Raw genomic sequence first — 16,882 nt, 5'->3', positions numbered from 1 at the left:
AGACCAGTGTGGTGGAAAATGCCACCTTTCAGGCGAGGTATGTACTGTAGGTCTATACTGACCTGATGATTCCAAAAGGAGGAGCTGTGCAACTTCTAAATCATTAATCCAGCTTTTAGTGGCATGTAAAAGCATTGTGTGTGTGTGTGTGTGTGTGTGTGTATGTCTCCAAGGTTAGTGAATGTTACATCTACACATGTCAACTCAATGCAATTTTAAATAGAAGATTCAATTCAATCAAGACAATGTGCGATATAAAAAATATGAGGGCGAGATGGTGGAGCACATAATTGTTGATAATAGGAAAAACGCGCCTCTGAGCTAAGAAAACACTCAGCAACACAATTTACCGCCTTTATTTCCTGTTGACAAGCATTGGCAGCACAATAACAACTCTGCAGCTAAGACCAATTCAATATTTGTCCGGTAAATAACATGAAATTATTTGTGTTAGCACACGGACATTGTTAAGTCATGCTGTAAATTGCTCCGGCGCCATTCTTGTGAGGATTGTAGTGTTTGAGCCGACAGGTGTCTGAAATGAAGGACAGCAAAATAAACATGCAGAGCAGATTGAGATACATCTGCATGCTACAAGACTGTTTGGAACATTTTAAATAGAATAGATAATTCGATTTTTTTGTGTCACTGGAAAAAAAGGCAATAAATGTTTGTTGATTTCACTTTTGGCTGCAGCCGTGCACTGGCCATCCTGCTTTCCTGAACACCACGGTAATTTGTGAACTCCATGGGGAAATTCCACCCTTTGGTTTTGTCCCTTCAACAGAAACATCTAAGCACGGCCTCAGTTAAAGAGCAGCAGCCGTGGAGCTGGTAATGATTTAATACCTTGCTTGGTTTCTTCATAGGACAGATGGTCACTGACACAAGGTTTGTAACCGGGTCATCTGGTTCATCGAGTAACGACAGTAGCGGCGCTACAGACGTGTTCCTTTAACTGGGCAATAAACAGATCTTTAACCTTTTCCTCTCGTTACTTAACGATTGAGCTACATCGGTGTCATCGATAGTTTTCAACAATATAAACAGCACGTTTTGATTCTCTCCTTTTCCCTGCTTCTGTCGGCTCGCTGTCAAACGGCATCACCACAACGCAGCTGTTACTGTGACAGAGGCACGCGATGATTGGCAGCGCTGGAGTCTGTATTTGACATACATGCGCATGATTGAACGAGACGCAGCAACCGGACGAGCCGGGCAGACCGACAAGTGACCAGCCTGCTGCTGATAGCTATCAACTCAGCCCTGTACTCACAGCACATACTCTGCACAACAGAATTTACTGTAACTAAGAAATCAAGTGTTCGAACCAGGACGCAGGATGTTTGTCTGTGTGATTAGATGCTTGGATTGGTCCCACTACTGTGTAAAAAGGCAACCCAATTAATGGTTAATCATCTACATGTTTAATTTAATCAAAGAATAAATTCTGAGTTTATCCAGATTTAGTTCAGCCCACTAAATCCAGTAGTGACATTAAAGTCATTTAATAGTTACATGTCGCTTGCATTGTAACCCACTGTTTCTTTCTCATCTGTTTACTAAGTAATGCTCTTAAACAAAGGCCAAATGTAATCATTCTGTTTTTCTCTTAAGATTTCAACCACCTTCACTAATGACTGAAGTTTCAGCACTGAAAATATTCAGGTAGAAATCACTTTAAATTTGAGTAGATTTCTATAATTTGCGAGGCACTTTTGAGGAATGCTCTTATCAACCTATTTTTATCTATAAAGAAATTAATTAGAGATTCTTACTGTAGTTTTCCCCTTTAATTAAATTCATGTCATTATCATCTTGTTTTCAACTTGTCATAGAAGCACCAGTGGTACGAATAAGACCTTTTGAACAAAATAAAACACATTTACCAGTTTGAGAAGCAACGATTGTTACTTAAATCTCCGACAAATGAGCATCCGACAGTAGTTTTCTTATTGACTCATCATCACACGTAATGATGGTCGGGTTTTGTTGCCTCAAAGACTCTGGCAATACTGCTTTACTTGCACTGGTGGCAGTCAAAGCTGATTTCCCGAAAGAAAAATGGCCAAAACAGAGTCTAGAATAACTGGTTGATGGTCAAACACGAGCCTGTTCAACCCGTATGGAGAAGCTGTGATAATAACACATATTTACTGTCCGTGTTAGTGGCAGCGAACGAGACTGTAAAGATTTCTCTCCATTTGAAGAGCTCAAGAACCGACATTATATCAAACGCCTCCAAGAGCCGCAGACCATCAACCATGAGAGATAATTATTAGTCACTCCGCCGATAGGAAGTGCATTATAGATGCTCTCACTTAAATGGAACTATATGAATTACATATAGACACACTTTGGATGATTTATAAAAGGTTTGGCAGAACCATTAGTTTAGTTTAGGCGGTGCTGTGCAATACCGCCACGGGAAACGCAATATATTTGAATCATTTGGCTTTGTGCTGTCATGATAATTTAGTTGGTGGCTGACAGTGTTGCCCCCGACAGCGGTGATTTGGCGAGCGTTCCTGTGTACGTTTGTGCTTCGATGGAGTGCGTGTGATGCGTGTGATGTGTGTGTGTGTGTGTGTGTGTGTGCGCGCGTCCTGTATGGCATCCGTCAACGTTTAACAGAACACGGTGGAAGTGTGACGAGTGTACGACCTGCAGGCACAGATGTGTCTCTCCAAATGTAAGAAAAGTGGAATCAGCCTCTACTTTGTATCCATTAAAGTCTGCTAATTAAAACGTGGGTTTTAAACATCTGTGGATAGCTGAGCGAACAGCTACCTGCCTCTCTGCCTGGCTCCTTCGGCGTCGTGCTTTATTCACCTGCACACCCTCAACAAATCCTCATCTTTATTCTGTACATGCTTCATATGGCGCAGCTTGTTTGGATGAGTTATTTTTAGGCCCTCTTGATTCCTCAACCTGAGAAACACTGCTGTCACTCACACCATCTCTGGCTTTTTCATGTTCAACTTCCCTCTGGTCCGTTGCTTGCTTGCCTAATGCGTTTATGTGTTGCAAAAGCACCATAACTAACTCTCTGCAGTTGCAAGTGTCTGTTCTATTGAGGTGAGAGAGAGACCTCTGTCATAGTCTCCCACATAAACCTCTCTCTCTCTCTCTCTCTCTCTCTCTCTCTCTCTCTCTCTCTCTCTCTCGCTCTCTCTCTCTCTCTCTAACTGAAGTTTCTCTCCCTTTGTCCTTTTCTCAATCTGAAGATATTCATCGACAGAGCCACATCATTGACCGGCTACTGCTGTTCACAATATTAAACCGGCCATAAAGTAGCACTTAGCGGACATAAATATCAATACTGTGGAGAGCACGCTGCTCCAATTAACCCTGACATAACTTGGCACTGTGTGTGCTGATGTCGGCCCCAGTTTTCATCTGCTTTAAACTCCACCCGTCCCCCCCCCCCCGTCTCAGCAGGAATAGAATCACAAACTGTGTTCCTCAAATTTAGGCCAAACTGAGAAAAGAAGGATCAAACAATTAGTGCACAGGAAGTGATGACGACATTGAAGATAGTTGACGATGTGCAGTTGCACAGCACTGTGCCGACAGACATGGCACCAACGAAAGGAAAATGGAGCAGAACTACCAAATATAAATCAAAAGCACGAGTCCCACTGAGCCTCGATATCCGAGTATTAAAAGTTTATGAAGAACAGTGATAAGGTGAATAAGGTGAAAGTAAGACTTCTATATCTCTTATTTGTATCTATCACAGGAGAAGATGGAGAAAAATAAAATGTTTGGGGATTTTCCAAGAACAAAAACTACTCGTTGATATTTTAGAAAATTCACTGTATAGAATAATTACCCTATCAGCTCTGTGTGACCTCATTTATGTGTAGTGTGTTGCCATGAGATAAGAGATGAGACCAGCTCCAGTACAGACAGAAACACAAACGCACACGTACACGCTCGCGCATCTGCACCAGAAGGGATATCACAGCAAAGTGATACATTTCAATTCTGCTGCATTTCTTCGAAGACCTTAGCGTTGTCATTGTTCTCCCCCATTTTACTTTCATCCACTAGAAGAATTGTCAGGGACCCTTATGAGGCTGTATTGCCTGCAGTGGAGCCAGGGAATGGCAAATGAGACTAAATCTATTACATTCTGCAGTTGGCTGTGAAAAAACAAAAACAAATATTGCCGGGCAGACGTGGTGCTGGTCACAGCTGTTGGCACGGTCGCTCATGTGTGAGTTTGCTGTTCAGTCAGAAAATAATAGAAGTCATCAGTGGGTTTTTTTTGCAAGTCAGAGATTTTCTTTGCAAATTGTAAGAAACAGCTTTTAAAGCTTTAATTCCAACTTTGCTAATTAAAATAAAATTGCAGTCATTGACCCACACTGGAAATGTCAGGAGCTGATGATCCGATTGGAGCATTGTTCAGTTCGCTGTGAAACCAAAGTTTATATAAACGAAGATAAATAAAAAGCGAGTTTATGTAAAAACTTATAATTTATTGAGGTTACTCCTTATTAATATTGCCAACATTTTTTCAAGTCTATTAAAAGATGCTTTGGGATTAAACATATATTAGAGATCTTAAAACAACATATTTGGGATGTAAACAACTACAAATACATAATTCAGATGTAAACAGACATGAGAAATAGAAGAAAAAATAATAATAACAGCATCCACATGTTTTTTTGCAGTAATATTTTATTTAATGTTCATATTTTTTTAAATAAATAGTCTGATAACGAAGTCTGGCACGTGACTTGACAGTACATGTTAAACTAAATCAAGTTATACAAAATGGCCACTGTTCAGACCTTTAGTTCTAGTTCCACTATTCATTTTATTAGCTAAACACATTAGATTCTGTTTAGACTTACTTTTGTATTGTTAGAAAGCCTGGTTCGACTACAAATCAAAAGTTGAACTTGTTAAAATGCAGTTGGAAAAACTATTTAACACAGGAAAACTTTGGGTATTTACATGTGATTACAGTATAGAGTGAAACCTAAATTGGTTCCACAGCGTAAAAGTTCACCAGAGTTTACCATTATTAACCGCTATATGCATGAACATGATCGTAAACACCTCTGAGTGCGGAGCCAAGACGTTATTTAGAAGCAGGTAATAACTGCAGCGAAAACACCAGGGTGCCTATCAGGGTCTTTGGAGAGACACAGGAAATTGAGTTTGTCCAGTCTAATGATGGGCAGAGTCACACAACTCTAGACGTACTGTTTCCCTCCTATTAGCAGACATGTGTTATTCATGAGGGCAAATCTAGTGTGAACTATGTTTCATTGATATTCTACTCATTCCCTTCCCATTGTCTGTCGGGGGACCCGCACCACTCTGTTTTATTCATCTATTTATCCACTTTCTTTCCACTCCCCCGAAGAAAAAAGAGAATTTTGGTGAGGATGGGGTCGCCGTGTCAAACGTGATTCTCCCTGTAAGAAGCCATCAATAGCATCTGTCATCGGAAACCAGTAGGCAGGAAAGAGAGGGTGATGGAAAGCTGCATAGGGGACCACTTGGAGGTGAACCACTTGTGACGAAAGTCTTAATACACAGTCCAGACTCCTACCAGAAATAGATGCACATTTTCCTTTCCAAAAAACCATTATGTCTCTTCCAGGGCCTCTCCTTTATCCTGCCAAATTCCAATAGGCACCATTGGCATACATATATACGCTACGTCGTGTCCAAAGCTATTTTTATAATACAATTTGAGCTGAATGGCTCTTTGTGCCCAAGCACAATGTAGTTATGACACACATTAATTTCTTACATTTCATTTAAGGACAGCATTCCCACACAATATGTATTTCTTCCTTTGTTGCCGAAAACCAGTCTCCCTATTCAAAGCAGTGTAAACAAGCGCCAGTCAGCCTTTTATGTTCGTCACACTGACACAGTCTGGCCCCGTTCGTTCCCAAACCTGATCCACGTGTGCTCCAGAACGCATGTCTCATTGTAGCTCTAGAAAGCCGACACAAACGGTAAATACATACGACGCATTGTGTTTGTGTGAATGCAAGCGTTGGCAGTGTAAATACATGGGGGCTGAGACCAGTGAGCTGGCAGGTGTTAAAGTCTCCAGTGGAAGCGCATGTTGTGCCGCCTGTAAGAGAGAACACACACAAGCTCTCAGTGTTGCAGAAAACAAGGAAAAGAGTGTACGCCTCTCCCCAGTCACTCCATCTGCATGCGCCAAAGACCGTACTGGCAGCATCAAAAGAGCATCCACATCAGAAGTTCACATCTTCTAAAGCCTCACCAGGGATGAAGTTGAAAGTTTTTTGGTTTTGTTCATAGGGAATGAGAAAGAGACATTAAACTCCATCCGCCATCCTTTTAGTCTCAATGCTTTCCCCCCACAAATAGAGCGGTGTTTGGCAAAGCAGTAAAAACAGCCATTTGAGAGGATTAGATTAAGCGGGGTAAAGAATCTATTACTTTGTCCTGACAAGCTGAGCAGAGTGAGAGGCGAGGAGGTGCATCCTCATGTGTCCAAGATGATTAGCAGATCACTGATTCAAATTGTCTCACTATCTAGGCAGCATCTACATTCTCATTCCCTTGCTGCTTTTCGCTGTGTCTCACGCTTATCTGTGTGTCTCCCACCTCCTCGGATAATTTCACTATCTGGTACCTAATTCCACTGAAGTCATGCATGAGGAAAACAGTTAATGGAAATAGTTTAAGGCCCCGGAAAAAATATAATTTTAGAGTGGCAGGGAGATCAGATTGATGAATAATGGAACATCCTGGATGAATTCCTGCACAGGCAGGTGATTGAAACAAGTATCATTTCATCTCGGAACAAATGTAAAAAGCAAAAGAAAAGATTAAATTTCCATCATTTTGTGCATTATTTATAAAAAGAAGAATCTTCTGTGAGGGTCAGAAGTGTAATAAAATGTGAACCAACACCAAACCAATTGACAGGAGAGCTGCGTCCCAAGTTCCCAGTGGCTGCTGCTTCATGCAAATGTTCCTCAAAGAGCGGCTGGGACATTTACTGCGTCTTGTATTACTTATTTATCTGCTAAATAAACCAAACATGTAATTCACGGGAGTAATGCAAAACGTTTCCCCCTATTTACTCAGTCAATATAGGTGCTAAGGCTCGATGCATCTTCATGGGGAGTCGAGTATGGAGTGACAAAACAGTCATACATTCTTGTTTGGCCTTGGCAGCCGGCAATAAAGAGAAGATGAAGGTTATGACATTATAATGAAAAGTCTAAATAAACTGCTCTCATGGAAAATCATGGGGCTCAAACACAGCGTTTCACCTGCACGTGAGCGCACACTCAAATTAAAGTTTCTGACAGTGTTCAACCGTGAATAATCGCCTCATTTAGTGGGCACAGTTCTGGTTCAGGAGGATGCATACATTTCCATTGTCGCCCAGCGGAGGGGTTTAACAAATAGGATTAGATCCGTGCCCGAGCACACTCCCATTCAGGTGACATGCAGCTCCGAGCTCCGGCTAGACGCAGAATTACTGTTAAAGGTCAGTGGAGTCAGACGCTGAATGTCACAGCTTAGCCACAATTTGGCAAGAAAATACATTCAGATAAATACGCCTGTCTCTCGGGCGGAGAGTAATTCTGCAGCTCCTGAATTCTGAGCATTAAGACCCAGGATTACAGGGTGAGTTCAAAGGCAACAAAGGCATATCGATTAGTGGCAGTGAATCAGGTCGGTGTCACGCTGTGAATAATAAATTGAGCACAAGACAGCCAGGGGTTGTCAGATGGAACATTCGTGATGGCGGCGGGCGGAGGGGGGTTTGAGTTGTGCTCATTTTAGATGAGACTGTGGATAAGTCGCATATCCTGTCTCAGGGTTCTGGGGAATCGTGTCACCGATCAGAAAGCGCCTCAGAGCAGCTTACTACAAGTTTAAATAAGCATTCCACGCCCCATTTAACAGCTCAAACAGACTGATGACAGCCTCTGCTCACTGCAGAGTAGTACCAATGGACTTAGGCAAGAGATTGGACGCTTAATAGTGCATCTCCCTGAGGTGGCAGAATATTGGAGGGGATAACTGTGCCATGAGTTGAACAGATAAGAAAGACAATGTCTCCGCTGTGTGAAAAACAAAAACGCTAAATGGACCCATGACAAGAAACACATCCCCAACTGGCACGGAATCACATGAGGAATTAATTTGCAAATTAACAGCTCGACTAATCACGGAGTTCTTGGTGCTCTTGTATCCTGACCTGACTTCAGCACATACTACAATGTTTCAGCCTGGATATCCAACTATTCAGGGGTTTGCTGTGAGATTTTGTGCAGACGTTCATGAGCATGACATTCAGATTTGTGGTTCTGGGTGAAATCTTCTGACAACTGCATGTGCTGGATGGATTATCATGAGATTTGCTGCAGATATTAAGGATCATTAGAGGATCATTAGTGATCCCTCGACGTCAAACTATGATGATGATGTTAAACATGGTATATTTTTGTCCTGCTAGCATGGATAAGACTTGAGTGTTTTTCATTTATAGTATATTTCCTCTTTCCCGGTTCTGAGCTATACCAGAAGGCACTAAGTTTAACTTTCAAGTTTAAAAAGGGAACTTAAATTATTTCTTTCTTTGTGTGTGTTCATTGCAGGCTGCGGGCTGGAGTTCCTGCTGGTTCTCTGCGGACTTGAGTTCTCCTGGTCCTGCCCTCGTCACTGTATCTGCTACACTGCACCCAGCACCGTCTCCTGCCAAGCCCACAACTTCCTGTCCGTCCCTGAAGGCATCCCTCCCGACAGCGAGCGCATCTTCTTACAGAACAATAAGATCCACCGCTTACTTCGGGGCCACTTCAGCTCCAACACAGTCACTCTCTGGATTTATTCCAACAACATCACATACATTGAGCCCTCCACCTTCCACGGCTTCACGCTGCTGGAGGAGCTGGATCTGGGAGACAACCGCCACCTGCGCTCCCTGGCTGAAGACACCTTTCACGGCCTGAGTCGGCTCAACGCGCTGCACCTGTACCGCTGTGGACTCAGTTCGCTTCCGAATAACATCTTCCAAGGCCTCAGAAACCTGCAGTATCTCTACTTGCAGGTAAGCTTGATGTTTCTGGTTCATTGTATCACTAAAACCTAGTCGGGCTGTCACTTCAACTCATGTGTAAATAATTCTAATTCATTCAAATACAACCCATGTTTTCTGTCTAGAGGATAAATATGTTTATGTGCATTAGGGATGTCACAATACCAAAAACTTTGTTGTCGATACAGTTAACATAAAATTTCCACAATTCTCGATACCCAATTTGCCTCCTACCGCTCTTTAAACAACATCCACACATCAGCATCCAGGTGAAACAAGGGAAACAACCAGAGCGATGATGATGAAGCAGTAGATGAACAAGCGAAGAACTCATACTTCAAATGTCTCTTTTCCCTTCATATACTGGAATTCACACAACAAGATAATAACTATTATAAAACATTTGTGAACTCTCCCTGACCCTTTCCCTTTTTTAAATAATAGTATTCAAAGCACTTTAAAAATTAATTTAGTAAATCTGAAGGTTTTTTGCCACTTGACTAATGAAACAGAGCAACATGCAGTGAACTCTTGTTTTGAAAGAATTGTTAGTGCTAATGGACTCACCTGGATGATCCATGTGGTTCGGAAGCAAACACAGAATGAAGTTTGAGCCGAGGAGAACTTCTCTCTCACAGCTCGTGGACACTTCAGTACTTTCCTCCCTCTGGAGACACTCACAGCTCCCGACCCACTTCCACTCTTTCACAAATTGCTGAAGTTATTTATTTTTTTCTTGGGACCAAACTTCACTTTGGTCTTGAACATGTCTTCTCAGTCAGCAGCTGCTCAGCAGGTGATGCATTTAAGGAACTCCTGCGAGCTACGTAAACTAGCAACATCTCTAGACGATGCGTTTAAACAACATCTGTAACTGTGTAAACTACAGAAGGCAACCTAGGTTACAAACACGTTGAATATTTAATTTGTTCCCGTGTTTAAACAGTAGTTCACAAACACACAGCACAAACTGATTTTACACTGGCGTGCAGACAAATAACCAACTCCCCTTTTTATGGGTTTTCTTTGTTTACTGCATTCAGTAGATGAAGAGGGAGGAAAAAAAGCATAGTTTTGTAAAATATTCTGTCAACATCATTTCTCTGTAGACATTTTCTTAATGTATATTTTCTTTAAAGATAAACAGTTCCTCTTGAACCAGCTCACAACTTAAATGTACATTGAAACAACTGAATTACAACCAAAACCATAAAGACCATTTTTATGTCCATACGATAAAATTAAATGTACCCTGACATATTTCCGCGACCTGTTCTTGTTACTCTCTTACAATTGTACTTTAAAAGGTTTGTTAAGCTTAGATTTATACAAATGCTTTTCGTGGCCTGCAGACAAATATTAAAGTTACAGTATTACGGTACGATATTGGAGTGAAAATACTGCACGATGTGTAATTTGTGACTGGATGCTCTCCTCTCTCCTCAGGATAATCACCTGAAGTTTCTGCAGGATGACACATTCATGGACCTCCACAACCTGAGCCACCTGTTCCTGCATGGAAACCGTCTGTGGAGCATCAACCAGAATACCTTCAGGGGCCTTCGAGCCCTGGACCGACTGCTCCTGCACCAAAACCAGATCGAGTGGGTCGACCGCCTGGCCTTCCACGACCTGAAACGTCTCACCACCCTGTTCCTGTTCAACAACTCCCTGATACAGCTGTCCGGACAGTGCCTGGACATGCTACCCGCCCTCGAATACCTGCGCCTCAACAACAATCCCTGGACATGTGACTGCAAGGCCCTGACGCTCTGGGAATGGTTGAAACGTTTCAGAGGGTCAACCTCCTCCGTGGGCTGTGAGGCACCAGCTGATTTGGTCGGGAAAGACCTCAAAGAGCTGCGCAAGGAGGATTTCCCCAACTGTTCCCCAACTGTTCCCAACTCTGAGTCCAGAGCCCAGACTAACAATTTATCTGGCACGGTGAATCCGTCCATGAATCGCAGCATGGATGGGGGCTCTGGAGGGCAGACCCACATAGTGCACCCCTCGAGGCCCGGCCGCTCTCGGAACTGCACAAAGTCTCGTAACAGGGTGAGCAAGGGGAAGGGTGACAATGAGGTTCACTCCAAGGAGGTCATGGCGGACAAGGAGGATTCCTCCCCAGACTTCACAGACGGGGGAAAACATGACCACACGTCCCCAGACGGCACCGTCACGAGGAGGAAGCACAAGTGCACCCCCCGGACCACTGTTCGTCCCCCTAGTGGGGTTCAGCAAGCCAACAGGGCAACCTCATCCCATTCCTTACTACATGTCTACGCCCTCCTTGTGGCCTTGATAACAACAAATCTGGACAATATCCTCCGTTGACCTTCAGAGGGTTTTGCTAATGCTAATAACAAAAAACACAGCCCTCAGATCCTCTCTTGCTCCTGCACTACAAGGCCTGTGTGTCTTATGTATGTGTGTGTGTGTGTGATTATATGTGTAAATGTTGTGTAGGGAGCTTAACTGTCCAGACTGAAAAAAAATCAGCACAGAGACTCGCAGCACAAAACTTTGGAGGGACTGAGAATGGAAAGATGAACACAGACCAAGCTTGCACTGCCACTGAAGCCAGTACAATTTCATCGTCATCCAATCTATTTTTGTAACTTCTGTTTTTCCCTCAGCTGGAGCTCACGGAACCAAACTATTTGGTGAAAAGAGAGCGACGGATACGAGATGACAGAGCACGCGAGGTAGAACTTGTTGGTGAGCTCTGAGACAGAGGAGCTTGGTCTTTAAGTGCTCGTTCCTGCTTTAATTTTCAGTTTTTAAGTCGCTGTCAAGAAGCTACAAAGGGAAAGTCGACGGAGCTGTAAAGCCTTTGGTATCAGTCTTTTCTTGGTCTCATGCTTTCTGCCAAATATGTTTTTCTGTCGCACCCTTTGCTCACAGTATGTCCAAACATGAGTTTCTCATACACACAGAGGTACAGTGTAAACTCGGCAATAAATTGTCCGTCAGTGTCAGACATGGGAATGTGTCTCTCTAATGGAAATCTATAGCCACAGATGTATTAAGGCCATAAGTATAACAAGCAGTTTGCTCATACACTGTATGAATCTGTAACAAATGGCAATTTTCCTTTTTTTTTTCAGGTATTGCAACAAGCTTTCTGCGTATTTAACCACATTTCTACACACAACTCTGCCTCCATCTTCACTTTCACCACTTTTCTCCCTCTGTGCAACTGAATAATAAGCTGCTAATTGTTTTTTCAAGATGACGGGGAACTGCCATGTGCTATTTTCATTTGCTTGGAAAAAAACTGTCTCTGGTTGATCAAGCTGTGAATATTGAAGAGTCTGTCTATATCTTGTGTCAGATGTTGTTCATTTAATTTTTCTAAGACACAAAATGGACCTAGGCAACAGGAGCCTTAGAGGCCCGGGGGTTCAACCGGGGGTTTCTCAGTTTCCCAGTGAGGTCGTGCTGGGCGGATCCCTCCTCGGCACGGGTGTATTTCCCTCATTGAGAACATGAGGAACACACGTTTTTGTTTTTTTCACGTAACTTCTGAGGAACACAAGAACATGAGGGGGCGAAAATCTGTGTGGACCTTAAATGATTTGTGATGAGAGAGGAAAAAAAAAAAGATTTTAAAAAACGGGAGCATGGCAAAACAGGGATCGTGCAGAGAGAATCTTGCCTCTTAATTAAGTGACGTGACTGTCCGTGGACGTGAGGATTTCCAAGACCAAGACAATCACTTCTGAAGGAGTAAGGGGACGGCAGCACAATGCAGACGGACCGACGGACATCTTGTTGCACCTCTGGAGCATGTGTGCCTCCCTTGGATCCACGGATAAGATGGTGTTTGTATCAGTGATGTGAACTGTACCATTAGACAATGGAGACGAGGACTTCTTGCAGTGCTGATATTTAATCATTTACTGTATTACTATGACAAAAACAATATCAGTGACATCAATGATGATAACAGGGTTCTCTGCTCCTCCCGCTGTCGGCGGGGGGAGTCTTTCAATTTTTTGATTTCCTGGTGATCTGTTTATTTACGTATTTTTTTTTCACTGTTATATTTTTAGAACATTTGCTTTGTTGATGCACAAATTCCTCACCTCCCTCTTTCTTCTTTCGACTGTATGCCTCATTGTCCTCTTTCTTTGCCATACTTCAGTCGTTCCGTAAGTTATCATCGGAGAACAACAGTACAAAAATGTTTATAAAGATATTAAAATCTATATCTTCTTATGTCTACCGTTGCAGTCTGAGTCTGTTTATTGTTCCGTTCCAGGTTTTATGGGCTTATCCACAGGAGGGAGAAGGCATGCACGCTCAATCCCCTTCTCCAGCCTCTCGTTCCTTTTAATTCATTTAAACCAGAAATTGATTCTGTCAGCAAATTTAGCTTTTTTTCCCCTCCACCCTGTTTCCCCCTCTGTCTTTGCTCTGCTGTGCAATCTGTCTCCACCGATCAGACCTCGCTGTCTAAACTACGGCTTCGTCCTGCAACTCCCCCTGAACGTATCTTGGATTTATGTGCATTACACAGTGTAACTATTAGAGAAATATTTGCTGCAAATGGGATTTTATCACCAACACACAGGAAATAAGTACCTGGCCACCTGGGGGGGAAAAAAAGGAAAATTCATGAAGGCTGCAATGTGATATACTGCAGGTCAATAAATCATTTAAAAAACACTAAGGTTATTAATGAAAGTGTCACATGGAATCTGTAGATATTCCAAGCTATTATTATTATTAATGGGCCTTTAGAACATAAATTCTATTTCCTTTTCTCTAAATATCCCTCACTGTGATAGAAATTGATCCACGAGTAAGTGTTCAATTTAATTTTTCTTTTTCATATTCTGTTAAATGATAAATGAGCACAGAAGGACTGGTGATGTGCATGGTTAAGAGTGCTGTGTAATTATGTTTAAATTGATAGCTGGTCTGGCAGCTGGTGTAACTACTCCTACTCTGCATCTTCCAATGCTTTTGCTTTTGCGCTTTTGTTATCATTACTCATTAAATCCCCTCGTTTTAATTGTTTTAACTTTTTTATCCTAGGAACTGTGCAAAAAAAAAATGAAGCAATTAAATTAAAAAAGCTGAATCCGATTTTATTACACTTAATCTTTAACAAATTAGCCTACTCATGCTGGTCTGAACCCACATTCCAAACCTTGCCAATATTCAGGTTTTCAATATGATGCACGCAGTTACAATATAAATATGTTTTAGTTGATATGGATCCAAATAGTGTCAATGTCAATGCCTTCCATTGTGATCATATCCAAACTGGTTTTCTATTTTCCATTGCAATGGAACGAGCCGAATGAGATGTTAACTGGTCGTCACGAAAAATTAAAGGCATCCCTGTATCCATTTGTAACTATTTACAGGAGCTGATGGGGCGTGGGTTCTCTAATAAGTTTGCACATAAAGATCCATTAATGCAAAGTAAAGAGAGGAAATGGAAACATGCACTTACCAACGTGATGGGCACAGAAGTGCATGTCAGTGTGTAAGTGCTTATTTACAGCGATCGCAGCAGTGGTTAACGGAACATTTTACATTTTCATCTTACAGTTTATCTGCTGCAGGGTAAAGAAAAGACAAATTTGAACTTTTAATGAAAGCTGAAAACTGTTTAAATTTTTCAAAAGTAATTGATTTGAATAGATTATGTTTCCAGGGTTAGTTTAACAGATTGATATACTGGTACTTTATCTGATTGACTTAAGCATGCAAGGTCATTTTTTATCTTTGGATCAGTACGTGTGAGAAAATAATCTCAAGGTCACTTTGGAAGTTTCAAACGACGTCATGGGTGACAGCTAAACCCGAGACACGACAGGATATCTGAGCCAGCTCCGTTCACTGATGAATATCACGAGATGTGGTTGAAAGCAAAGTCTTATCTTCACGCCTCAACCGGTGTTTCTTACAGCTGCAGCACCTGATGTGATGCGTCATTCCAGTTCTTCCTCTGTGTCTACGGTTTAGCAGCTGAGATCTTTTAAACATCACTCTCATATTTGTCTGTTAAATAACAGGCCACAACCAGGGGGTGGGTTAGCTTAGCATCAAGCCTGGAAACATTTTTAATTTAAATTTTTGTAAGATTTAAGATGCAAGATGTTAATTAGTGAGATTTAGGTGTGCTGATAGGGTGTTGTTTGCCCCAGTTTCCAGTCTAACAGGGAGGGTTAGGGTTACCTAAAAATAAAGATTCACTCATTATCTACTCACCACTATGCCGATGGAGCCGCGTTTACCTTCGCGCTCACACACTGCATAAGTTCTTGCCCAAGGGGCGCGAGGCGAGATCAGAACTCGCAACAGAACTCGCGAGTTCTCACAACACTCCCAAGTTCTCACTGATCCCTTGGGCGACAGCATAGGGGCGAGAGCTTGTGCGGTTTGTACGTATGTGAACACGGCTCCAGGCTCAGAGGATAACAGCAGACGTTTAGTCTAAAAACATGGTGTTAATGGTGCCAACAAATTTGAGTGCCACCACAGGAGTAGTATGGAGGCATTTTATGTTTTTTTTCTGTTGTGTTTTTTACATTTGGTCCCCAGCTACTTCAATTTTATTGGATTTGGCTGCAACACTGTTTACCCCTGAAACTTTAAAAGTGTTTTGTGGACTCAAACACTTCATCGGCACAGTGGTGAGTATAGATAATAAGTGGATTTTCATTTTTGGCTGAACTATCCCTTCAAGCCGAAGCCATTTGTACCATATGACCATATATAGACATGGTTTAACTTCTCATCTACAGAAACTCTTGAGATTATTTGCTAAAATGTCAAATTATTCTATTAAGAAGGTTTCGGCAAGTGAGCAGCTGCTCCGAACATCAGCTGTTTATCAGAAATTGGTCCCGGCATCAACTGTGGGAGAAGCCAAAGTTGTTGCCCCGGAGACACTGGAGAGAAAATGAGGGAGGAAGCTCACATTCATCACGGGAGCCTGACAGGGATCGTTATCATGTGACCAATGTTCCAGGTTTTATGACAATGACAGGGCCTGGTTATTATTTAGTGCTGGAGATGATGAGATGTGGTAAAAAAAAAGGTCTGAAAAAGCAAATGACTGGACCTTAAAATCAAGATTAAGATATTTAATGCAATTCTTTTTTAAACAGTAATACTCCCATGTGCAAATATAAACTTTTTTCTTCATATATCAAAATTGAAAAACTTCAAGACCCTGGTCGTTATTTATAGGTTTATCCTGCAGATTCTATTGACTCATTAGGTATGAGCACGTCACTGTGACATCAATTCATCTCCGTCACTGAGGTAATCACTGAGCTCCGCAAGCTTTTCCACAGCGAGAATTATAAGAAACACATTAATTACACTTATTTCTGGAGTAATGAAGCTGAAGCAGATGTAAACAAGACCCTGAAAATAAATGGCAGCCACACAACTGGGTTGCATCATGGCGATCTCTTCCAGCTTGTCTTGTCGATGGCGAGTTTTACACAGAACTCTTTGATTTTCCTCAACAGGGGGGTAAATTGGAATCTGACTCACATGCTCTCACATGAATTGACCCACTTATTTGGAAAGCACATCAAAGACCGGGACGTAATTGTAATTGTCTCACTGCAGAGGAGATCCAGGAGCAATCAGCGTTCAGTCAGGACCCAGTTCAGCTGGAACATCCTCTGTGTAGGAGCAGGTAGGACGCGGCCGCATCGTCAGAAGCCGCAGCCAAAAAACGCTGCTGCATAATTAAAAGATGTAATTGGGGAGAAATAAGTTCTTAAATGTGGAATGTGGTATTATAAACAAAATGAGAGGAGCGGAGGGAGAGAGAGCGGG

General features: G+C 42.1%; 1 protein-coding gene across 1 annotated transcript in view; it reads left to right on the top strand.

Moving 5' to 3' along the window:
• rtn4rl1b (reticulon 4 receptor-like 1b) overlaps positions 1-11,431 on the top strand; it is a 130,246-nt gene extending 118,815 nt beyond the window's left edge. The window contains exons 2-3 of the mRNA XM_034604453.1: positions 8,628-9,079; positions 10,514-11,431. Of these exons, the coding sequence (XP_034460344.1) occupies positions 8,628-9,079; positions 10,514-11,401 (1,340 nt within the window). The 3' untranslated portion in view covers positions 11,402-11,431. The remainder of the gene's footprint in view (positions 1-8,627; positions 9,080-10,513) is intronic.
• The last annotated feature ends 5,451 nt before the right edge of the window (positions 11,432-16,882 follow it).

The sequence above is a fragment of the Hippoglossus hippoglossus genome, chromosome 13 (assembly GCF_009819705.1).
Source record: "Hippoglossus hippoglossus isolate fHipHip1 chromosome 13, fHipHip1.pri, whole genome shotgun sequence".
Taxonomy (NCBI): Eukaryota; Metazoa; Chordata; class Actinopteri; order Pleuronectiformes; family Pleuronectidae; genus Hippoglossus; species Hippoglossus hippoglossus.
This window is presented reverse-complemented; position numbering and strand designations above follow the sequence as displayed.